This window comes from Chiloscyllium punctatum, chromosome 1, assembly GCF_047496795.1.
Source record: "Chiloscyllium punctatum isolate Juve2018m chromosome 1, sChiPun1.3, whole genome shotgun sequence".
NCBI lineage: Eukaryota > Metazoa > Chordata > Chondrichthyes > Orectolobiformes > Hemiscylliidae > Chiloscyllium > Chiloscyllium punctatum.
The window spans coordinates 180796870-180822398 of NC_092739.1; the positions used below are offsets into that span (position 1 = coordinate 180796870).

The window sequence follows — 25529 nt, forward strand, 5'->3', positions numbered from 1 at the left end:
GACATTACCATTCTGCCACAGTCTCCCCAGTGACTCAAAGGTCACAAGCAATGTAAACCAGTTGCTGATGAGAGTGTACCACCAACTTGAGAGGAGGGCACAATGAAACTGAAAAACAGGGAAAAGTAAGTGGACAACAAGATGGAGTAGGGAACAAGTGGGATCAAATGAGAGAATTCATTTTCGTAGTAGGAACGGAAAGCACAATTTTATTTTAAATAAGGTTAGCATACTATTTGTTTTCCTAATTGCTTGCTGTACTGCATTGCTAACTTCCTTGTTTTGAATACAGAACAACCTCTGTTATCCAAGCATCACTTATCTGAATTTTGAATTATCCGAACAAGATCTCAAGGTCCCGTTAAAAAAAAATTGTTGTTAAATTTCAATAAAAGCACAGTGAGAGCAGGTAGCCTGGGCTGGCAGCAGGAGCAGGAACAGGGTTGCTACGGTGACCTTTTCCTGCTATTGCTGTGGCCACGGGACCCTCTCCCTGATAGTGCCCCCACCCACGGGGACCCTCTCCCTGATAGTGCCCCCACCCACGGGGACCCTCTCCCTGATAGTGCCCCCACCCACGGGGACCCTCTCCCTGATAGTGCCCCCACCCACGGGGACCCTCTCCCTGATAGTGCCCCCACCCACGGGGACCCTCTCCCTGATAGTGCCCCCACCCACGGGGACCCTCTCCCTGATAGTGCCCCCACCCACGGGGACCCTCTCCCTGATAGTGCCCCCACCCACGGGGACCCTCTCCCTGATAGTGCCCCCACCCACGGGGACCCTCTCCCTGATAGTGCCCCCACCCACGGGGACCCTCTCCCTGATAGTGCCCCCACCCACGGGGACCCTCTCCCTGATAGTGCCCCCACCCACGGGGACCCTCTCCCTGATAGTGCCCCCACCCACGGGGACCCTCTCCCTGATAGTGCCCCCACCCACGGGGACCCTCTCCCTGATAGTGCCCCCACCCACGGGGACCCTCTCCCTGATAGTGCCCCCACCCACGGGGACCCTCTCCCTGATAGTGCCCCCACCCACGGGGACCCTCTCCCTGATAGTGCCCCCACCCACGGGGACCCTCTCCCTGATAGTGCCCCCACCCACGGGGACCCTCTCCCTGATAGTGCCCCCACCCACGGGGACCCTCTCCCTGATAGTGCCCCCACCCACGGGGACCCTCTCCCTGATAGTGCCCCCACCCACGGGGACCCTCTCCCTGATAGTGCCCCCACCCACGGGGACCCTCTCCCTGATAGTGCCCCCACCCACGGGGACCCTCTCCCTGATAGTGCCCCCACCCACGGGGACCCTCTCCCTGATAGTGCCCCCACCCACGGGGACCCTCTCCCTGATAGTGCCCCCACCCACGGGGACCCTCTCCCTGATAGTGCCCCCACCCACGGGGACCCTCTCCCTGATAGTGCCCCCACCCACGGGGACCCTCTCCCTGATAGTGCCCCCACCCACGGGGACCCTCTCCCTGATAGTGCCCCCACCCACGGGGACCCTCTCCCTGATATTGGTAAGCCTAATCAGTTGTCCAACCAAAATACTCCCCACCCGACTCGTTTGGATAATCGGGTTTGTTCTGAACCCATTAACTTCAGCTTTGAAAATTTTGATATAAAATCTAGAATGGAATTGAAAGTATTGGCCGTGATGACCATGAAATTGCCATCGGTTGTCATAAGCACATATCGTGGCTCACTTGTGCCTTTTCGAGAAGGAAATCTGCCATCCTTTCTCCAGCTGGCTGACCTATGCTTCCAGAATAAAAGCCATGTGGTCTAGTTCAAGGGCAACAAATGCTGACCTTGCTAATACTGCCCACGTCCCACAAAACAAAAATATATTTCAAATAGTTGAGGTATCCCAGCACTGATCCTTGTTGGGCTCCCCTTGTTACACTCTGGTAAGTTGAAGCTGCCTTATCGGGTAGATGCCGCAGATTTCCATTGTTTCCAGGCCAACATTTCCCCTCCTTCCTCCAACCCCCTTCCCCGCACCCCCACTGCCTTATCTTGTTGCTGATGGGATCTTGCTGTTGCCTGCCTGTCTTTGACAACCTAACACACTACACGTTTAACGTGATCGATTGGTGGGAAAGCACTTTGGTTGAGGTCGAAGGAATGTGACCTTGAGACTGTGATGAGGCACTGTAAATTCCCAGTGGGTGAGAATAGGACATGCAGGGTGGGCTTGCTCTCCAGGTTGATGTACATGGGATAGAAACTGAGCAAAATTAATGGGAGTTGCAGCAGGTTGGGGTCGGGAAATCCAGACTAAGTGAAAGTCTTTTGCCAAGTTCAAGTGGTTCCACTCCTGAATAAAAGTTAGTGTAACTCTGCCACACAAAGGAGACCATTCAGTTAACTTGGAAAGGTGATTGTTGAACCTGCTGCAGACTCTTTCACATTTTTCACTGCCTCTAATTTCTTCCACCTTTACTTCAGCTCCGAAACCCCGAAACAGCCAAATTAACACAAGCACGTATGTATCGGATGAAGATGACAAAGACTTTGTACGTGTGAAAAAATCCAAAAATAAACCTGCCTCAATGTTAGTCCAGCCACAACTCCAGCCAAGGTAAGTACCTACAGAGGGTGATAGGCATTTTCCTCAATAGGCCAAGGTTCTTGAGGCTTGTAGAACCACCCTTGGTAAATAGACTAAAGATAACAATCAGCAAAAGTCTTGCAGTAGGCTCAATCCCAATTGGTTTTAGGACAATTGAAGTCTCCCTTTATATACATCTTTTCCATTCATTGAACATTGAATGTGCCAAGTGAAATAGAGGAACAGGTATTGTTTCTTGGCTTCTTGACCCCTCAAAGACACCCTGTCCTTCCACTGTGATATTCTTCCAACTCTCCCTATCTTTCCTGAACATCTCTTTATCTGGGAGTATAAAGCACCCAGTTTTGTGATCTCATTTTTTTAAACCTGGTCTGTCATTGCTATAACCACTTGGTTTTCTGTATATGTAGCTCACTGCCTTTTATATGCTGCTGCGTGTACATTCACATGCCTGCCTCAAAGCCAAATCAAAAAATAGAATCCCTCATACTCTGACTCCACATCACAGTTTGCTATTCCTTATTCCTTATTCCTATGCTGTCTGTCTCTCCTGATTGCCAGTTCAGCTTGGTTTTCCTCTTGCATGTTATCTTCCATTTCCAGTTTGACCCATTCCTGATAGCACCAGCAAATCAGCCCAGCAAGACACATCTCCACAATGTTCATTATATGAATGACTGAACTTGTCTTGGTGGTAGTTCATGTTAATGGTTTCAGTCCCTCTGTCTTTGGTGTAAACTATGTTTGTTGTCTGACCTTGTGTGTTTGTGAATTGTCTGTCAGATTCTTTCTGTTTGGAGTGTAATGACGCAAGTCTTGTATTCTTCAGGGAATTATTTCCGATCTGGATTGGGAATGTAACCACTCGTATCACTGAAGAAGCATTACGTGGAATATTTGAAACGTGAGTCACTTAATGAGGTTTCAGACATGACTGAATCCATGTGGCACTGGGCTTTATCTCACAGCGGTTCTCAAAGTTTAGTGCTGTTACCGATCTGTAAATCCAGCCCCCATGTGATGATAAGATCGCCCCGAAGCTGTCCGGTTTAAAGGTGGGAGAGTGCTTTATGCTGGATTTCAGCCAGAATCGAGCACTGCCTGCAGCGAAAAGCCCTTGGTAAACACTGATGAAATGCCGGCTACTGGATGAATGTTGGAACCCCCGACCTTTACGTGGTGTGGGTCTTGCAGCATTGATGAAGGAGTTGCCCTTGATCGGCCTTTCTGTCATGGCAGAGGCTGGAACATAGATTGGTTAGAAGGAGATGAGCAAAACGATGTCAGCATCCTGGAAAGTATAATGGTTTCCTGAGTTTGAACCTTGGAGATTGTGGTGTTAGCTGTAATGTCACTGATGCCAAGCCCTAGTTCAATGCTCTAAAGCTGCTGGTTCAAATCCTATTGTTTAAATTAAATAACTAAATTGGGAAGTGGAAAGCTGGTTTTAGGAATTCTGACCATGAAACTATTGTCAACAATCCTGACAAATCATGTTTTGATTCACTGTTCTTCAGGGAGAGAAATCTGCTGTCCTTACCTGATAGAATCATAGAATCCCTGCTGTGTGGAAGTAAGTCATTTGGTCCATCAAGTCCACACTAATCCTCTGAAGAGCATCCCATCCCTCCCCAAATCCCTTTAACTCTGTATATTCCATGGCTAACCCACCTAGCCTGCACATCCCTGGACACTATGGGCAATTTAGCATGGCCTATCCACCCTAACCTGCACGTCTTTGGATTGTGGGAGGAAATCAGAGCATCCAAAGGAAACCCACACAGACATAGGGAGAGCGTACAAATTCCACGCAGACAGTTGTCCGAGGCTGGAATTGAACTTGGGTCCCTGGCGCTACGAGATGGCAATGCTAACCACTGAGCCACCATGCTACCCTAGTGATAATACCACCTGATCATCACTTGTCTGTGATCTGGCCTGTATGCGACTCTTGACCCACAGCAACGTGGTTGACTGTGAACTGCCCTCTGAAATGACCCAACAACTTGCTCAGGTCATTTAGAGATGTGCAGCGTCCTAGCCAGTACAATCCACATCCCACGAATGAGCTTTTTAATTTAAAGCCTTCCACTATCGCTGACTGCTTCTCTCTGATAGAGGTGGTGGAGACCTGCCTCCTCCTTCCCCGTTTTTCCCAAGAGTCACATTTGAAGACACAAAGGCAAAATACTGCAGATGTTGAAATTCTAAAATGGAAGGTAAAAGCACTGGAGACTTTCATCCGTGGAGAGAGAAACTGAGTTAACACTGAGTCCAGGTGCTTTTCTTTCGAACCAGTGTTCAGAGCTGTGAGCATTGACTGACAGACCCTTGGTCTTTCAAGGAGCAGGAGAACATAGAACATAGAACATAGAAGAATACAGCGCAGTACAGGCCCTTCGGCCCTCGATGTTACGCCGATCAAAGCCCACCTAACCTACACTAACCCACTATCCTCCATATACCTATCCAATGCCCGCTTAAATACCCATAAAGAGGGAGAGTCCACTACTGCTACTGGCAGGGCATTCCATGAACTTACAACTCGCTGAGTGAAGAACCTACCCCTAACATCAGTCCTATATCTACCCCCCCTTGTAATAGCTGACTCCATACGTGGAAAAAGGTTCTCACTGTCAACCCTATCTAACCCCCTAATCATCTTGTACACCTCTATCAAATCACCCCTAAACCTTCTTTTCTCCAAAGAAAACAACCCCAAGTGCCTCAGCCTTTCCTCATAGGATCTTCCTACCATACCAGGCAACATCCTGGTAAACTTCCTCTGCACCCGTTCCAGTGCCTCCACATCCTTCCAATAGTATGGCGACCAAAACTGCACACAATATTCCAGATGCGGCCGCACCAGAGTCTTATACAACTGCAGCATGACCTCGGGACTCCGGAACTCAATTCCTCTACCAATAAAAGCCAGTACGCCATATGCCTTCTTCACTGCACTATTTACCTGGGTGGCAACTTTCAGAGATCTGTGTACATGGACACCAAGATCCCTCTGCTCTTCCACACTACCAAGTAGTCTACCATTAGCCCAGTAATCCATCTTTTTATATCAGGAAGGACTGAGGAAGGGCTCTTGCCTGAAACTTGGATTCCCCTGCTCCCAGGATGCTGTATGACCTTCTGTGCTTTTCTAGCACCACACTCTCGACTCTGATATCCAAGCATCAGCAGTCCTCACTCTCTCCTGGACCCTTGGTCTTTGTCTGTTGTTAAATTTGTCAGGTCGCTAAGTATTTTGTGCTGAAACTTTGTTTCTGTCTGTTGGCACTGCAGTGTTGGAACCATACACAGCATCCGAATGCTTCAAGATCGCTTTTGTGCCTTCATCAATTACACGACCAAACAGGGAGCAGAGCAGGCCATTACAAAGTTACAGGTACTGGGGAGTGGGCAGTCTCTCTGATAGGCGCAAGGTACTGGGGAGTGGGCAGTCTCTCTGATAGGCGCAAGGTACTGGGGAGTGGGCACTCTCTCTGATAGGCGCAAGGTACTGGGGAGTGGGCACTCTCTCTGACAGGCGCGAGGTACTGGGGAGTGGGCACTCTCTCTGACAGGCGCGAGGTACTGGGGAGTGGGCAATCTCTCTGACAAGCACAAGGTACTGGGGAGTGGGCAGTCTCTCTGACAGGCGCGAGGTACTGGGGAGTGGGCACTCTCTCTGACAAGCACAAGGTACTGGGGAGTGGGCAGTCTCTCTGACAGGCGCGAGGTACTGGGGAGTGGGCACTCTCTCTGACAAGCACAAGGTACTGGGGAGTGGGCACTCTCTCTGACAAGCACGAGGTACTGGGGAGTGGGCACTCTCTCTGACAAGCACGAGGTACTGGGGAGTGGGCACTCTCTCTGACAAGCACGAGGTACTGGGGAGTGGGCACTCTCTCTGACAGGCGCGAGGTACTGGGGAGTGGGCACTCTCTCTGACAGGCGCGAGGTACTGGGGAGTGGGCACTCTCTCTGACAGGCGCGAGGTACTGGGGAGTGGGCACTCTCTCTGACAGGCGCGAGGTACTGGGGAGTGGGCACTCTCTCTGACAGGCGCGAGGTACTGGGGAGTGGGCACTCTCTCTGACAAGCACGAGGTACTGGGGAGTGGGCACTCTCTCTGACAAGCACAAGGTACTGGGGAGTGGGCAGTCTCTCTGACAGGTGCGAGGTACTGGGGAGTGGGCACTCTCTCTGACAGGCGCGAGGTACTGGGGAGTGGGCACTCTCTCTGACAGGCGCGAGGGACTGGGGAGTACACGATCTCTCTGATAGCCGTGCGGTGGTCACTGTTAAGTTTGTGCTTTGCATTCCTGTACAAAATGATATAAGGTTGAAATTTGTCTTGATGTGACACACGCCAAAGTTATGTGCAGTGAAGAAAAATGTTTGTCAGAAAAGAAGCAGTTTGTTCACTGCTCTGAAGGGAATTAGAGCTGTAGTTCTGGCAGTGCCTTGGCCAACAGTGGGAGCTGTAGTCCTGGGAGTGTCCTGGCTGGCAGTGGGAGCTGTAGTCCTGGCAGTGTCCTGGCCAGTAGTCGGAGCTGTCGTCCTGGGAGTGTCCTGACCATCAGTGGGAGCTGTAGTCCTGGCAGTGTCCTGGCCAGTAGTCGGAGCTGTAGTCCTGGGAGTGTCCTGACCGGCAGTGGGAGCTGTAGTCCTGGGAGTGTCCTGGCCGGCAGTGGGAGCTGTAGTCCTGGCAGTGTCCTGGCCATCAGTGGGAGCTGTAGTCCTGGGAGTGTCCTGGCTGGCAGTGGGAGCTGTAGTCCTGGCCAGTAGTCGGAGCTGTCGTCCTGGCCAGTAGTCGGAGCTGTAGTCCTGGGAGTGTCCTGACCGGCAGTGGGAGCTGTAGTCCTGGGAGTGTCCTGTCCGGCAGTGGGAGCTGTAGTCCTGGGAGTGTCCTGGCCGGCAGTGGGAGCTGTAGTCCTGGGAGTGTCCTGGCCATCAGTGGGAGCTGTAGTCCTGGGAGTGTCCTGGCTGGCAGTGGGAGCTGTAGTCCTGGCAGTGTCCTGGCCAGTAGTCGGAGCTGTCGTCCTGGGAGTGTCCTGACCGGCAGTGGGAGCTGTAGTCCTGGGAGTGTCCTGACCGGCAGTGGGAGCTGTAGTCCTGGCAGTGTCCTGGCCAGTAGTCGGAGCTGTAGTCCTGGCAGTGTCCTGGCCGGCAGTGGGAGCTGTAGTCCTGGCAGTGTCCTGGCCGGCAGTGGGAGCTGTAGTCCTGGCAGTGTCCTGGCCAGTAGTCGGAGCTGTAGTCCTGGCAGTGTCCTGACCATCAGTGGGAGCTGTAGTCCTGGCAGTGTCCTGGCCAGTAGTCGGAGCTGTAGTCCTGGGAGTGTCCTGGCCGGCAGTGGGAGCTGTAGTCCTGGCAGTGTCCTGGCCGGCAGTGGGAGCTGTAGTCCTGGCAGTGTCCTGGCCAGTAGTCGGAGCTGTAGTCCTGGCAGTGTCCTGGCCGGCAGTGGGAGCTGTAGTCCTGGCAGTGTCCTGGCCGGCAGTGGGAGCTGTAGTCCTGGCAGTGTCCTGGCCAGTAGTCGGAGCTGTAGTCCTGTTAAAATGTCCGGGGCTGTTCACACTGCCTGTCTGTCTGGCTGGTCACGTACTGCATGAGTCAGTGACTTCACTCCAATTATAGTACTGACTGATGCACTGTTTAGTGTGTACTCTGCTCATAGCAAGTCTCTGGCTCCGCTTTCATTCTGGGTTGTGTGGATACGGAATAAGACATGAGATGTATTAGCACGGATGGAGGATGGGCTAAGCTGGGACAAAGAGGGCATTTTCAGGAGGGCGTCCTGTAACTTGTAGAATGCCGCAGGGTTCCGAGTTGGAGCCACATTTTGTTTCTATATGTGGATGAGGAAAGGCAATACATTGGAGCCAAATTTATGGATGACATGAAAATAGGTGGGAACCAAGGTGCTGAGGATGGTAAGGGTTTGCAGAGGCATATAGGTTACCTAAATGGGCAAAAACCTGGCAGGTGGAATATAGTGTGGGGAAGTGTGAGGATATGCACTGTGACAGGAAGATTACCGAATTTGTAAACGGGCTAGACTGCAAATAGCAACAGAACAGAGGGATTTGGGTGTTCTTGACTATGAATGATGCAACGCTAGTATCGTAGCTCAGTGAGTAATAGGGAAGGCAAATGCCTGATTCCCTTTATTTCAAAGGGAATGGAGTCTAAATGGTTTTACTCAAACTATATAAGGCAATAATCAGACCTCACTTGGGACAATTGTGGGCCCCTTATTTCAGGGAAGATAGACCAGCACTGGAGGCAGTCCACAGAAGGTTCATTAGGCTAATACCAAATATGGAGGGACTGTCTTATGAGGAGAGGTTGGACCAGTACACATTGGAGTTCAGAAGAATGAGGGGTAACCTTATTAAAACAGTCTTAGGGGGCTTGATAAAGTGGACTCGGGGGGAAAAAGCTTTTTTTCTTCTTGTGGAAGAGTCTAGGATCCAAGGGCATAATTTCAGAGGATGGGTCGCACATTTAAGACAGAGATATGGAAACATTTCTTCTGAGGGTTATGAATCTGTGGAATTCTTGAGGGCAGAGCACTGCTGAGGTTGGGTTGTTAAGTATATTTAAGGCTGAGGTAGACAGGTTTGTAACCAGTAAGGGAATTGAGGGTTATGGGAAAAGGCAGGAAAGTGGGACTGAGGATTATCAGATCAACCATGATCTTATTAATTGGTGGAGCTGAGACTCGATGGGCTGCTTCTATTTCTGTCTCATGGAAAGCTCAGGGCTATAGAGTTGTTACCACGTGGTCGTTAACTGCACATTTCCCAGTCCCTCGAATGGTCCCAGTGATACTCAGGGCAGCTAGCTCCATGCAGAAAGGATGGGTAGACAAGAGGAAAAAGTTGGATGAAGGGGGGTTAGCTGAAGTCGAGGGGAAAGCTGTAAGGGTGGGGAACAGTTTAGCGGGAGATTGTGGGAGGGGTTGACAGGAGGTCGGGGAAGGGTTTAGCAGAGGCAAGATACTGGTCAAGGGATTAGTAAGGACAGGGTGCCAGAGGTGAGTGGGATAGTAGATTGTAGGAGTGGGAGATGAGTGGATAGGAGGATTAGATTAGATTACTTACAGTGTGGAAACAGGCCCTTTGGCCCAACAAGTCCACACCGCCCCGCCGAAGCGCAACCCACCATACCCCTACATCTACCCCTTACCTAACACTACGGGTAATTTAGCCTGGCCAATTCACCTGACTTGCACATCTTTGGAGTGTGGGAGGAAACCCACGCAGACACGGGGAGAATGTCCACACAGAGAGTCGCCTGAGGCGGGAATTGAACCCGGATCTCTGGCGCTGTGAGGCAGCAGTGCTAACCACTGTGCCACCGTGCCGCCCGTGAGGAGTAGATGTGAAATAAGGGAGCAGAGTGAGATTGACTGACTGGCATCAAGGGGGTGGTGGAGGGGTTGGCAAAGGTGGGAACTGGAGTTGGCTGGTGAAGAGGGGCTAGGGAAGGGTTCACTGTTGTTCTGGTCGCTGACTATAGAAGGGATCTTATTAAACTACAAAGAATGCAGAAAAGATTTACTTGGAAGGTTTATGTTATAAGGAGAGGCTGATTTATATTTATATAAGGTTACCCCTCATTCTTCTGAACTCCAATGTGTACTGGTCCAACCTCTCCTCATAAGACAGTCCCTCCATATTTGGTATTAGCCTAATGAACCTTCTGTGGACTGCCTCCAGTGCTGGTCTATCTTCCCTGAAATAAGGGGCCCACAATTGTCCCAAGTGAGGTCTGATTATTGCCTTATATAGTTTGAGTAAAACCATTTAGACTCCATTCCCTTTGAAATAAAGGGAATCAGGCATTTTTCCTTGGAGCATAGCAGACTGATGGGTAGAAAACCAACAGCTTTTCCCAGTAATAGGGGAGTCTAAAACTAGAGGGCATAGGTTTAAGGTGAGATTGGAAAAATAAAGAAGGATGCGGAGAGGCGATTCTTTTCACACCGTGTGTGTCTGGAGCAGGCTGTCAGAGGTGGTGGTGGAAGTGAGTACACTTTCATTATTTAAGAAACATTTGGACAGATGCATGGATAGGATAGGTACGGAGAGATATGGACCAAACACAGGCAAATGGGGCTAGTCTAATTCTGAAAACTGGACAGCATAGACAAGTTGGGCTGAAGGGCCTGCTGTAGACCTGAGTGGGAGATGAGGAGATCGATAAGAGTTGCAGCAGGTAGTTAAGGGAGGTTAGGTGCTAGTAACCTGTTCATGATTCAGGGCTGACAGGTAACCAGTCAGTCTCCTCTTTATTCTGAGCACTGACTTGAGGACATGTGGGGACTGGGCATTTGGAGACCAGCTGGTCAATGTGGTACTGACTGTGAGGGTTGGGGGAGGGGACTCTGGAAACCAGAAGATAGCTGGATAGGGAGGGAGGGCAAAGGGAGATGGGAATGTCAGGAAAGGCTGGAGGAAGAGAGGAATACCCCTTCTGTGATGTGCAAGAGAACAAAAATGTTTGGAGGATAGATAGCTGCTTGATTTCAAGTCAGAGAAAATAGCTGGTGAGTGTAGAGGGATGAACGGCACAGAGATAGTCAGAGCAAAAGGGGACAGGAGGTGAATTGGCTAGAGGTGACCCCCTCCCCCCCAGAAGATTCTGTTCCAAGATGGAGTATAGAGATATTGAGGGATAAAATCCTTGGGGTGAATTCAGTTGAGATACTCCAGTGGCTGGAGAATGGAATTGTTGTCAGTAGAGAATGAGGAATTAGAACATAGAACAATACGGTGCAGAACAGGCCCTTCTGCCCTCAATGTTGCACCGCGCTGTGAACTATTCTCAGCTCATCCCCCCCTACACTATCCATGTGTTTATCTAAGGATTGCTTAAATCTCCCTAATGTGGCTGAGTTGACTACATTAGCTGGTAGGGCATTCCACACCCTTACCACTCTCTGTGTAAAGAACCTGCCTCTGACATCTGTATTAAATCTATCACCCCTCAATGTGTAGTTCTGCCCCCTCGTACACGCTGACGTCATCATCCTAGGAAAAAGTCTTTCACTGTCTACCTTATCTAATCCTCTGATCGTCTTGTATGTCTCTATCAAATCCCCTCTTAGCTGCCTTCTTTCCAATGAGAACAGATCCAAGTCTCTCAGCCTTTCCTCATAAGACCTTCCCTCCAGACCAGGCAACATCCTGGTAAATCTTTTCTGCACCTTTTCCAATGCTTCCATATCCTTCCCAAAATATGGGGACCAGAACTGCACACAATATTCCAAGATTGGCCGCACTAGCATTTTGTAGAGTTGCAGCATTCCTCTGCACATTCACACTACCAAGAATTTTTCCATTGATCCAGTACTCTGACTTCCTGTTATTCTTCCCACAGTGCATCACCTCACATTTAGCTGCATTGAACTCCATTTGCCGCCTCTCAGCCCAGTTCTGCAGTTTATCCAAGTCCCCCTGCAACCTGTAACATTCTTCCACACTGTCCACTACTCCACTGACTTTAGTGTCATCTGTAAATTTACTAACCCACCCACCTATGCCTGTGTCCAAGTCATTTATAAAAATGTCAAACAGCAGTGGTCCCAAAACAGATCCTTGTGGCACACCACTAGTAACCGGACTCCAGGCTGAGTATTTTCCATCAACCTCCACTCGCTGCCGCCTTACAGAAAGCCAGTTTCTAATCCAAACTGCTAAATCACCCTCAATCACATGCATTTTCTCCAACAACCTACCATGTGGAACCTTATCAAAGGCTTTACTGAAGTCCATGTACACCACGTCAACTGCCCTACCCTCATCTACGTGATCAGTCACCTTCTCAAAAAACTCAATGAGGTTTGTGAGACACGACCTGCCCTTGATGAAACCATGTTGACTATCTGAAGTCAAATTGTTGCTTGCTAGATGATTATAAATCTTATCTCTTATAATCCTTTCCAAAACTTTTCCTACAATAGATGTAAGGCTGCCTGGTCTATAATTACCTGGGTCATCTCTAGAGTCGTAGAGTCATAGAACAAGGGCACAACATTTGCAATCCTCCAGTCCTCTGGTACTAAACCTGTAGACAATGACAACTTAAATATCAAAGCCAAAGGCTCTGCTATCTCCTCCCTAGCTTGCCAGAGAATCCTCGGATAAATCCCATCCAGCCCAGGGAACTTGTCTACTTTCACTCCTTCTCGAATTGATAACACCTGTTCGTAACTAACCTCGATCCTTTCTAGTCTCGTATGTCATATCTCATTCTCCTCCTCTACAATATTCTCCTTTTCCTGAGTGAAAATTGATGAGAAATATTCATTTAGCACCTCTTCGATCTCCACAGGGTCCACACTCAACTTCCCACTTCTCTCTTTGACTGGCCCTATTCCTACCTTAGTCATACTTTTATTCCTCACATACCTATAGAAAGCTTTAGAGTTTTCCTTTATTCTATCAGCTAAAGACTGCTCATGTCCTCTCTTTGCTCTTCTTAACTCTCTCCTTAAATCCTTCCTCGCTGATCTGTAACTCTCCATCACCTCATCTGAACCATCTTGTCTCATGGTCACATAAGCCGCCTCCTTCTGCTTAACAAGAGATGCAATTTCTGTAGTAAACCACGGTTCCCTTCCCTTATCACTCCCTCCCTGCCTGTCAGGGACACACCTTTCAAGGACGCGCAATATCTGTTCCTTAAACCAGCTCCGCATTTCGATTGTCTGCATCCCCTGCATTTTACTAGCCCATTCAATGCATCCTAAATCTTGCCTAATCATATTACCCCATCGACAACTCTTGCCCTGTGGCATGGAGCTATCCCTTTTCCAGTGCTAAACTAAACGTAACTGAATTATGGAATTGCGCTGGATCTTGTTGGAATTAGTGAGGCCAGGGAGGTCATGAGACTGAGATGATGCTCTGAAGCAGGACTTCAAATGCTCATTAAAGTTCACACCATCTCTTCACCTGGTTGTGGTGCTTGGCTGATTGCTCTCCCTCCTTTCTGCAGGGGACCGAACTCGAAGGAACCAAGCTGCTGATTCGCCATCCTGACAATATTTACAAAAACCTCGGAGCAGCCAAGATGGCAGCTCCAGCCACTAAGCCTTCACTTGTGTAAGTAGCGCTTGTGCAGCGGGCCCTCTGCTACTCCATCAGCTCTTGGTCAGAGGTACACAGGACCTGAAGCCTGCTGCCAGTTCAGTAGCAGTGTTGCTGCCGCTGCTGCTCGCACATCTCTTGTGATTTCCAGTGTATAAAGATTCCCAAACCCCAAGCAATCCTGCATCCTCTTTGTGCTGCCCTCTCCCCTTCCCTTCCCACACACACCTTCCTTGCCCCCCCCCCCCCCCCCCCCCCCCCCCACCACTAACTGATCTTTCACTCCCACCTCCAACAGGGAGAAGGTGAAAATCCCACCCACCCTTGAGTGCCATTTCTGGAGGAATGTCGGCTGTGTCTATGGGGACAAGTGTCGTTTCCGGCACATTCCGCAGCACAAAGGCGTGGATACCAAGGTCACGCAGAACTAAACACTGACAGATGCACGTTTGTGCTCGATAACATTTCAAAGGAAGATGCCAAGTTGTGAAGAGGAGAGGGCATGATGCGTGATAGCCAGCAGCAGTAACAAATGGATGAGTGATCAGAACAATGTGTGATGTGCTTATCACTATGGCAGCAACGTGCAGTGGAGCCCATTTTATAATCAGGTTCATGAGAGAAACAATAACACCCGACTGGAGAGCTAACTACGGAACTCTCTTCACCTGGGTGTAAGAGGAGCTGGTGTTATAAGGAAGGAATTCTCGTGTGAACAAGAGGCGTTTCCAGTCTACCTTGTATAAAGAGTGATTGCACATATCCAAGAAGCGCAGACCAGGAGGTGAGGACTGCATTGTCGCAGCTAATTCAGTGAACCTCTGCAGTGTGCAAGCACGAATCTGTCCACATCACAGGCATTGAAAGTATCTCCCTCCCCACCTCCGGTATGAAGTTCTGTGGCCCGGGAGTTCAGACCAACTCCCCTTGGTTAGACCCTACTATGGTTGGTCTGACTAGGAGTCAGTGCTAACCACCCCTCCCCACGCCAGGCGGAAACAAGATTCTGTGTTTGTTATCTGGAGACAGTGACCCTGACTTCTGTACAGAGCATGAAAGGGCTCTGAAGTTTTAAAATTCCCTCCGGCAGGGTGTGTACCTGGCTTGCACCTTGCAGCTGAATCTCCCCTGCTCATGGCAAAAAGTCTAATCTCGGCAGCGGACTGCTGAGGGAGGGGAGGGTGGAATCCTTACAGTCCTGAGAGCATCACCTTCGTGCACGCGCATGCACGCACTATTGGGCTGTCTGTGATGGAAACGGAATGAGCTGTGTAATAGGAATGCCCTCTGGAATCTCCTGTCCACACTGTGTGTGCTCAAGCTTTGAATCGGAAACTTGTTCTTGGAGCTGCTTGATGTGGCTTGCTCCTGGAGATGGATTCTGCACTGTCGATTCCTGTCTCACCCGGCGCTGCCTCAATTCCTGTCATCATGTCGCCTTTCTGCAGTTTTTGCTGATTTGATTCCATAAACCATGTTTCGAAATGTGTTTAAAGAGAGGGGGGGTGGTATTCTGATACTACTGTCTGCCCCTCGTTGTGCCATATTGGAGGCAGTGTACTCTGTTAAAATGATGCACCCTGTTATCAGTGATTTGATTTTACCTTTTATAAATTGCACAATGCCTTTATATATATATTTAAGAAAAATCAAGTTTCTATAACCAGATAAAAATTGATTTGAGATAAATGAGCAGTGCCAGAGACTGCAGATACATCCTTATAAAATCCCAGTCAGATTCTTGTAGACTTTGTCTCTTCATTTCTCGGTCTTGGTTCTGGACAAGCACAGCATCAAGTCTCTCAACATGATGACACATTGCATAACGGTATCCTGGGGTTGTCTGCGTTGTATATGTCAACACAAGTTAGTTTGGGAGCTTTCAAAAGGCTCAATTGTTCAACAGGTTTTAGTCCAAGTTAGTGAAGACGTTTCTCATGACTGGTTAAATATCTGGGGATGATTTTTTTTTTAACTCAGCTTGTTGACTTTATACTGTTTTGTCTGGTTGGTGAGGAGGTTTTGAAAGATGGTATTTGAATGAGAAGGTTTTGGACTTTGTCTCGTTACCAATTGATTTTCAAGTAATTTGTGTATTTTTTTTCAGCCAGTCATGCCCTTCTCTGCTGCATTTTCCCTGCATGCCATCAGCAACTACCTCTCAGTACCCACGGGGGTGGGAGTGGGGGTTTGTGAGTGTGCAGGGAGGTGTTGGTCAGTGTTATAAATCAATAAGAACTGGGACAGCTGGGGGTTTCAGAGGGGAATGTTAAATCACTCTGTCGAAGTGCATATGGTGCAAACATTCAAGATAAAACCCTATAGCTGTCACCATGGGATTCAGGGTGAGCTAGCCGAGTGGATGCAAACTTGGCTTTATGGAAGGTGACAGTGTGTTGGTGGAGGGTTGTTATTCAAACTGGAGGCCTGTGACTACTGGTGTTCCACAGAGATCGGTGCTGGGTCCACTTTTTTAATTTGCCTTTTAAATAAATGATTTGGATGAGAATGTAGGAGGCATGGTTGGTACGTTTGCGAAAGACACCAAGATTGGTGGTATAGTGGGCAGTGAAGAGGTTATCTAAGATTAAATAGAGATCTCAATCAGGTGGGTCAGTGGGCTGAGGGGTGGCAGATGGAGTTTAATTTGTATAAATGTGAGGGATTGTGTTTTAGTCAAACAACAAGGGCAGGACTGATGCAATTAATTTTTGGGCCCTAGATACTGTTGTAGAACAGAAGGACCTAGGGGTTCAGGTACATAATGTTTTGAAATTTGCATCACAGGTAGACAGGGTGGTTAAAAGGGCTGGTACACTTGCCTCTATTGCTCAGACCTTTTGAGTATAGGAGTTGGGACATTATGTTGAGGTTGTACAGGATGTTGGTGAGGCCTGTTCTAGAGTACTTGTATCCATTTCTGGTCACCGTGCTATAGGAAGGATATTATTGAGCTGGCGAAAGTTCAGAACAGATTTATGAGGATGTTGCCACATACGGAGGGTCTGAGTTATAAATATAAACTGGAAAGGTTCGGATCTTTTTCACTGGAGTGTAGGAGGTTACAGGTGTGTGTAAAATCATGAGGGGCATAGAGAAGGTGAATGGCAAGGGTCTTTTCCCTAGGGTGGGGGAGTTCAAAACTAGGGGGCATATTTTAAAGGTGAGAGGTAAAAGATTTAAAAAGGACAGGAAGGGCAACTTTTTTAATGCAGTGGTTCTTGTGTGGAATGAGCTGCCAGACAAAGTGGTGGATGCAGGTGCTGTAACAACATTTAAAAGCCATTTGGGTAAGTTCATGAATAGGAAAGGTTTGGAGGGATGTGGGTCAAGTACAGGCAGGTGGGACGAGTTTACTTTGGGAACATGGTCAGTGCGGACTGGTTGGACCGAAGGGACTGTTTCCTTGCTGGATGACTCTAAGGGATCTGAGAGTTCTTGAGTGAAGTATTAAAATCCATAGTGAGTTTCTCCATATCGTTTTGCACTCCACAATGTCAGCCTCTCATGTACCTCAGGATAGCAACCTGAAGTATGGTGGCAGTGTTGGTTTGGTGGGTTGCACTCCATCCTCTGGAGATGGGGTATGAATCTGTGAGGTTTCAACTCAGAGACTTGAAGCAAGTACTTGACTGACCTTTCTATGTTGTGCTGAAGGATTCTGCATTGTCAGGTAAGATGTTAAACTCTGGTCTTATCTTCCCCTTCAGTTACATTTATAAGATCCTTTGGCACTAGTTTGTGCAAGAATAGGAGAACCTTCCCAGCTTCCTGGCCAATCCTATTGCTCAATCTCCATCAATTTAGAAAGACACTTTGGTGAGGATTGCATGCAATTCGTCAACATGAGTTGGCTGTCATGTTTTGAACATCTACATTAAGAGTAGGCCATTCGGTCCCTCTTACCTGCTCTGCCATCCAATAAAATGGTGTCTGACCTGATCTGGCCTCAGCAACCCTTTCCTGGCTGCACTCTTTCAATCTCCTTGTCAATCAAGAATCTGAGACTTTAAAATATTGTGACACAGCCACTTTGCTGTGAGGGGAATTGAACTCCTGTGACTGAGGGGAAAAATAAAATCCTATCTCGGTCTTAAATGTTTTGTTGTTAAACTGTGCCGCCTCCTTCTAGTTTCTCCAGTAAGGGTAAACACCTTTTCAGTGCTCACCCTGTCCAGTTTCTCGGGATTTTTCAAGAAGCTAATTTCTTGGTTTATTTCTGGACTTCATTAGATACAGGCCTAGGCGTTCCTCATAAGGCCACACGCTTATCTCAGAAATCGGTCAATTCAACCTTCACAGGTTCTAGTGTAGTTCTGTTCTTTTTTTCAAAGAAGATGAACAACTCTGCAGTGCTGCTGATGTCATCTCCCTTCTATAACCATGGCAGAATTTCCTTGCTTTTTATTCCATTCCACTTGCAACGAATGATCATGTTGCATTTCCCTTCCAAATTGTTGTGCATGTCACCTAGTATTTTGTGATACATACATGTGGACATCCAGTTCCTCCTGTAGTTCAGAATTGTATAATCTCTCTCCCTTAAATATGCTGCTTTCCTATTCCTGCCAAAGATTTACATTGTACTGTCACCTGCCACATTTTTATCGACTTGCTGGAGGACTCTGTAACGAAGTTGGAATAGATTCTGTTCTCTTGTGCAACGTTCTCTCTCTTGTTTAGTGTTTCCAGTAAATTGAACAGCATATAATTGAACCCCCTTCATCCAAGTCATTTGTATAGATTGTAAATAGTCGAGGCCCCAGTACTGTACTCCTTTGGTACCCTACTCGTTACATCTTGCCAACCTGAAAGTGACCCATTTACGTGACCTGTTTACTAATTAATCCAATATCTGTGCTGATGTACCCCCTACTCCAGCTCTTGATTTTAACTACTCTTTGAAACATCTAGTCAAAATCATTCTGCAAACTCAAGTTGGTGTCATCAACAGGTTCTCCTTTATCCTTGTTGCTTGTGACTTCCTCAAAGACCTCTCATCACAAACAATGTTCAAAACCGTGTGGCTCTACATATTTGCATTGATTTCACTAACTGCCATGCTGTAACCTCCTCGAGAGATTCTGGTATTTTCTCAAAGACAGACATTAGGTTAATTGGCCCTTAGCTTGCTGTTTCCTGGCAAATCAAGGCTATTTTAGCATTCTGATCAAGTTCATAAGGACCTAGGGATGTGTCAGCCATACCCATTCGCTGGTTTTTGTGTTGGTTTAATGTTCCTACTTCCCTTTTCCCTCCCCTTTTTAATCTGATTACTGCGGTGTTATTCTCTGTAGTGAAAAATGGGGGTGAAGTACCTGTTCCATGGATGTGCCATTTCTTTATTTCCCATTATTCATTCCCCAGAGAGGAATTCTGGACAACCAACACCCACTTTGGCTTTATTCCATTTTGACTATGTCTAGAAACTCTTAGCTGTTTTTAATGTTCTAATCAGCTTTCTTAAGTACTCTTAATTTCTCCACCTTAATCATTCTTTGGTTATAACATTTTTTTAAAAATCCTAGCCTGCACTTATCTTGGTGGGTGTGAGCTCGCTCTTTCAACTCAGTGCAGCGTTTAACTGTCTGCGCCCCTGGTTGTGGGCTCCCTGCTCATTGGGAACAATCTGTGTTTACCCTGTCTGCTCCTGTTAGAGTTTTTTGTAGGTTTCTATGAGAGCATCCCTCTCATTCTTCTAAATTTCAGTGGATATAATCCCAAACTTCTATAGTGCATGTTGCTCTTTCAGAAATGTTCAATTGATGTCAAAGTAGGCATTGCTGAAAGGAGGCAAGAATTTAAAAAATGTGAAACTTTTCATTTGTCTCAGTTACACCAGCCAGGATCAAATCTTTTTGTGCAGCAAAAGTGCTGATTGGTCACCCATCCTTGGCATGTCAACGCAGCAAGAACATTGACTATTAATGTAACATTTGTGCCACACAAGTGCCAGCCAATGGCTATCTCCAATAAAAGACAGTCTAACCATTCCCTTGACATTCGATGGTGTTGCCCTGACCGAATCCCTCACTGTCAACATCCTGAAGGTTAATATCAACTGGATTTGTCATATAAATAGTGACCATCAGAGTAGGTCAGAGAAGGGTTGGAGGGCATTGAGCTACAGGGAGAGGCTGAACAGGCTGGGGCTGTTTTCCCTGGAGCATCAGAGGCTGAGGGGTGACCTTATAGAGGTTTACAAAATCATGAGGGGCACGGAGGGTAAATAGGCAAAGTCTTTTCCCTGGGGTCGGGGAGTCCAGAACTATAGGGCAGAGGATTAGGGTGAGAGGGGAAAGATATAAAAGAGACCTAAGGGGCAACTCTTTCACACAGAGGGTGGTACATGTATGGAATGAGCTGCCAGAGAAAGTGGTGGAGGCTGGTCCAATTACAACATTAAAAAGTCATTTGGATGCATATATGAATAGGAAAGGTTTGGAGGGATATGGGCTGGGTGCTGGCAGGTGGGACTAGATTGGGTTGGGGTATCTTTCGGCATGGACGGGTTGGACCGAAGGGTCTGTTTCCATGCTGTATATCTCTATGACTAGGACTTTGCAGTGAGTAATTCACCATGTCACTCCCCAAAACCTGTCCACCATCTCCAAGGCAGAGATCAGGAGTGTGATGGAATACTACCCACTTGCCTGGATGGGGGCAGTGCCAACAATACTCCAAAAGCTTGTCACTAACCAACCCACTTGATTTTATTGTATCCATTCCCTCCACTACCAAAGCTTCGTCGCAGCAGTGCGCACTATTTACAAGATGTACTGCAAAAGTCCACCAAAGATCCTCAGACAGCACCTTCTACAGCAATCACCACTTCCGTCTGGAAGGATAAGGCAATAGTTACATGGGAACACTGCCCCCTGCCAGTTCCCCTCCAAACCACTCACTATCCTGACTTGGACAAATATGATCATTCCTTCACTGGCACTGAGTCAAAATCCTGGAATTCGCTCCCAATGGACGTCGTGGGTCTCCTGCAGCACACGGACTGAAGTGGTTCAAGAAGGCGGCTCAAGGGGCAACCAGGGGTGGGAATAAATGTGCCAATTAGAAACTACCTGTTGACAAACATAGGAGTAGGCTATTGACCCTGTCCTTCCCTTCAATACATTCATGGCTGCTTGAACACTTCAGTTACCTTTTATCAATCTCATACCTGTAATAGAACATAGAAGAATACAGTGCTGTACAGGCCCTTCGGCCCTCGATGTTGCACCAATCCAAGCCCACCTAACCTACACTAGCCCACTATCCTCCATATGCCTATCCAATGCCCGCTTAAATACCCATAAAGAGGGAGAGTCCACCACTGCTACTGGCAGGGCATTCCATGAACTCACGACTCGCTGAGTAAAGAACCTACCCCTAACATCTGTCCTATACCTACCACCCCTTAATTTAAAGCTATGCTCCCTCGTAATAGCTGACTCCATACGTGGAAAAAGGTTCTCATGGTCAACCCTATCTAAACCCCTAATCATCTTGTACACCTCTATCAAGTCACCCCTAAACCTTTTCTCCAATGAAAACAGCCCCAAGTGCCTCAGCCTTTCCTCATACGATCTTCCTACCATACCAGGCAACATCCTGGTAAACCTCTTCTGCACCCATTCCAGTGCCTTCACATCCTTCCTATAGTATGGCGACCAAAACTGCACACAATATTCCAGATGCGGCCGCACCAGAGTCTTGTACAACTGCAACATGACCTCAGGACTCCGGAACTCAATTCCTCTACCAATAAAAGCCAGTACGCCATATGCCTTCTTCACCGCACTATTTACCTGAGTGGCAACTTTCAGAGATCTGTGTACATGGACACCAAGATCCCTCTGCTCATCCACACTAGCAAGTATCCGACCATTAGCCCAGTACCCCATCTTTTTGTTACTCTTACCAAAGTGAATCACTTCACACTTACCTACATTGAACTCCATTTGCCACCTTTCTGCCCAGCTCTGCAGCTTATCTATATCCCGCTGTAACCTGCCACATCCTTCCTCACTGTCAACAACTCCACTGACTTTCGTATCATCCGCAAACTTGCTCACCCAACCTTCTAACCCCTCCTCCAGGTCATCTATAAAAATGACAAACAACAATGGTCCCAAAACAGATCCTTGCGGAACACCACTAGTAACTGCACTCCAAGATGAACCTTTACCATCAACGACTACCCTCTGTCTTCTTCCAGCCAGCCAATTCCTAATCCAAACCTCCAACTCACCCTCAATGCCATACCTCTGTTTTTTTGCAGTAGCCTACCATGGGGAACCTTATCAAATGCCTTACTAAAATCCATATACACCACATCTACTGCTTTCCCCTCGTCCACCTCCTTAGTCACCTTCTCAAAGAATTCAAGGACTGTGAGGCACGATCTGCCCTTCACAAAACCATGCTGACTATCCTTGATCACATTCTTCCTACCCAGATGTTCATAAATCCTATCCCTTACAATTCTCTCTAAGACTTTGCCCACAACAGAAGTGAGACTCACCGACCTATAGTTACTAGGGTTATCCCTACTCCCCTTCTTGAACAAGGGAACCACATTTGCTATCCTCTAGTCTTCTGGCACTATTCCTGTAGACAGCGAGGACATAAAAATCAAGGCCAATGGCTCTGCAATCTCCTCCCTTGCTTCCCAGAGAATCCTAGGAAAAATGCCATCAGGCCCAGGGGATTTATCTGTTTTCACCCTTTCCAGAATTTCCAACACCTCTTCCCTACATGCCTCAAAGCTGTCCATTCTAATTAATTGTGACTCAGTATTCACATCGGCAGCAATGTCCTGTTCCTGAATGAATACTGACGAAAAGTATTCATTCAGTGTCTCCCCAATCTCTTCAGCCTCCACATGCAACTTCCCACTACTATCCTTGACTGGACCTATTCCTACCCTCGTCATTCTTTTATTCCTGACATACCTATCGAAAGCCTTTGGATTTTCCCTAATCCTACCAAGGACTTTTCATGTCCCTTCCTTGCTGCTCTTAGCTCTATCTTCAGATCTTTTCTGGCTACCTTATAACTCTCAATCGCCCCAATTGAACCTTCACGCCTCATCTTTACGTAGGCCGCCCTCTTCTCTTTAACAAGGGATTCCAATTCCTTATTAAACCACGGCTCCCTCACACGACCCTTTCCTCCCTGCCGACAGCTCCCTGTAATCCTGTACACCATTAGTAATCAGAAGTCTACCACTCTCTACCTGAAACGTGCCCAAAGACTGAGCTTCCGCAGCACTCTTGGGTAGAAAATTCCAAACGCTTACAACCTTTGAAATAAAAGAAATTCTCTCCTCCAACCTAAATGGAATCTTCCTTATTTTCAAATAATATCCTCTGTTCTTGATGCCCCAACCAGGGGAAACGGCTTACTTGAATCTACCCTGTCTGTCTCCTTAGGTATTTTGAAAGTTTCAATGAGATTACCTCTCATTCTTCAAAACTCCCCCCATACAGACCTATTTTCTCCAATCTTTCTTCCTAGGAGAGACCCGCCATCCCAGGAACAGTCTCCTTGTTGCACACCCGTAATAAAGTGTATCTTTGCTGCGATTAGGAGACCAAAATTGCACACTGTACTTCAGGTACAAGCTAAGCTGCTGGACAAGACTTCACTCTTCCCATGTTTGTATTCTCTTGAGATAAATGCCAGCAGTATTTCCGAGAGCTTCCTGCGCCTGCAGATTAGCCTTGAGTAATTTACCAACAAGGTCTCCCAAGTCCCTTGTTGCATCTTCATGTCAGTGATGGCCCATTCAATCAGCTCCTGTTCTACGCTGTATAAAGGGTATTGCTTTGTTGAGTTCTGTTTCTTGTGTCCGAGCTCTGGTTCCTTCTGTTCTGAGCACAGCATGAAAAGCTTCAACTTTTTGTCTCCTTTTAGCAATGTTTCGGTTCGGTACTGCCAAGCTATTTCTTGAAGTAGACTTTGGAATCGCAGTGGTGACCATCAGTACAAACAGTAATTGATGTGAGCACAGCTCCATGTGGGGTGCATTATTAAGATAATTACAGCTTTTGCACTCTGCAAGCACAGGACAAGAGGACAGTTCTATCCCTTCTATGCAATGGAGCATTAAGATTTTATATATTAAAGTATAAACACATCTTGGTGTCCAAAAATTCTGGTGCAGCATTCTGGAAGTTTGAACTCGATAATAAAATGATCCATGTCAGAACTGTATGTGGCCTGTAGGGAAGTTGGATGGATCTTATTCCCTGGGGAAGACAGTGATGGAGTGAAATTCCAGAGAGACAAACAACATCTGTGCATAGAGAAACTAAGTTAACTTTTTGAGTCTGAAGTGACTTGCTGTAGTGTAGGAGTCAACATTAAATCTGCTTCTCCACAGATACTGCCAGTCTCACTGGGTTTGGTTTCCATTTCAGGCCTCCGGCATTCATTTATAATTTGAGCTTCTATTTGAGGTATAGACTTCTTTCTAAATGGGGAAAGGCTTCGGAAATCTTGAGGCACAAAGGGACTAGAGAGCACTGGTTCAGGATTCTGTTCAGGTTAACATGCAGGTTCAGTCAGACACAAAAACAAAGCTGCAGATGCTGGATTTCAAGGTAGGCAGGAGGCTGGGAGAACACAGCAAGGCAGGCAGCATCAGGAGAGACAGGCAGGAGGCTGGGAGAACGCAGCAAGGCAGGCAGCATCAGGAGGGACAGGCAGGAGGCTGGGAGAACGCAGCAAGGCAGGCAGCATCAGGAGGGACAGGCAGGAGGCTGGGAGAACGCAGCAAGGCAGGCAGCATCAGGAGGGACAGGCAGGAGGCTGGGAGAACGCAGCAAGGCAGGCAGCATCAGGAGGGACAGGCAGGAGGCTGGGGGAACACAGCAAGGCGGGCAGCATCAGGAGGGACAGGCAGGAGGCTGGGAGAATGCAGCAAGGCAGGCAGCATCAGGAGGGACAGGCAGGAGGCTGGGAGAACGCAGCAAGGCAGGCAGCATCAGGAGGGACAGGCAGGAGGCTGGGAGAACACAGCAAGGCAGGCAGCATCATGAGGGACAGGCAGGAGGCTGGGAGAACGCAGCAAGGCAGGCAGCATCAGGAGGGACAGGCAGGAGGCTGGGGGAACACAGCAAGGCGGGCAGCATCAGGAGGGACAGGCAGGAGGCTGGGAGAACGCAGCAAGGCAGGCAGCATCAGGAGGGACAGGCAGGAGGCTGGGGGAACACAGCAAGGCGGGCAGCATCAGGAGGGACAGGCAGGAGGCTGGGAGAATGCAGCAAGGCTGGCAGCATCAGGAGGGACAGGCAGGAGGCTGGGAGAACACAGCAAGGCAGGCAGCATCAGGAGGGACAGGCAGGAGGCTGGGGGAACACAGCAAGGCAGGCAGCATCAGGAGGGACAGGCAGGAGGCTGGGAGAACACAGCAAGGCAGGCAGCATCATGAGGGACAGGCAGGAGGCTGGGAGAACGCAGCAAGGCAGGCAGCATCATGAGGGACAGGCAGGAGGCTGGGAGAACGCAGCAAGGCAGGCAGCATCAGGAGGGACAGGCAGGAGGCTGGGAGAATGCAGCAAGGCAGGCAGCATCAGGAGGGACAGGCAGGAGGCTGGGAGAACACAGCAAGGCAGGCAGCATCAGGAGGGACAGGCAGGAGGCTGGGAGAACACAGGAAACCAGGCAGCATCTGGAGGTGGAGAAGTCAATGTTTCAGGTGTAACCCTTCAGGACTTGAAGCAGATTTACAATTTTATTCTTTAATTGTTAATTTTTACTTTAAATACCAAAAGAGAACATGAGACAGCTATTTACAGCTCCTTTCTTTTAAACCTATCTTTTACCTCCCATTCTACAATGCTGGCCCAAATTTTT

General features: G+C 48.1%; 1 protein-coding gene across 3 annotated transcripts in view; it reads left to right on the forward strand.

Moving 5' to 3' along the window:
• Positions 1-15419, forward strand: part of LOC140482056 (uncharacterized) — a 74453-nt gene extending 59034 nt beyond the window's left edge. For all 3 annotated transcript variants that reach the window (XM_072578964.1, XM_072578977.1, XM_072578971.1), the window contains 5 exons: positions 2457-2589; positions 3410-3484; positions 5878-5980; positions 13582-13688; positions 13972-15419. In XM_072578964.1, the coding sequence (XP_072435065.1) occupies positions 2457-2589; positions 3410-3484; positions 5878-5980; positions 13582-13688; positions 13972-14104 (551 nt within the window). In that variant the 3' untranslated portion in view covers positions 14105-15419. The remainder of the gene's footprint in view (positions 1-2456; positions 2590-3409; positions 3485-5877; positions 5981-13581; positions 13689-13971) is intronic.
• The last annotated feature ends 10110 nt before the right edge of the window (positions 15420-25529 follow it).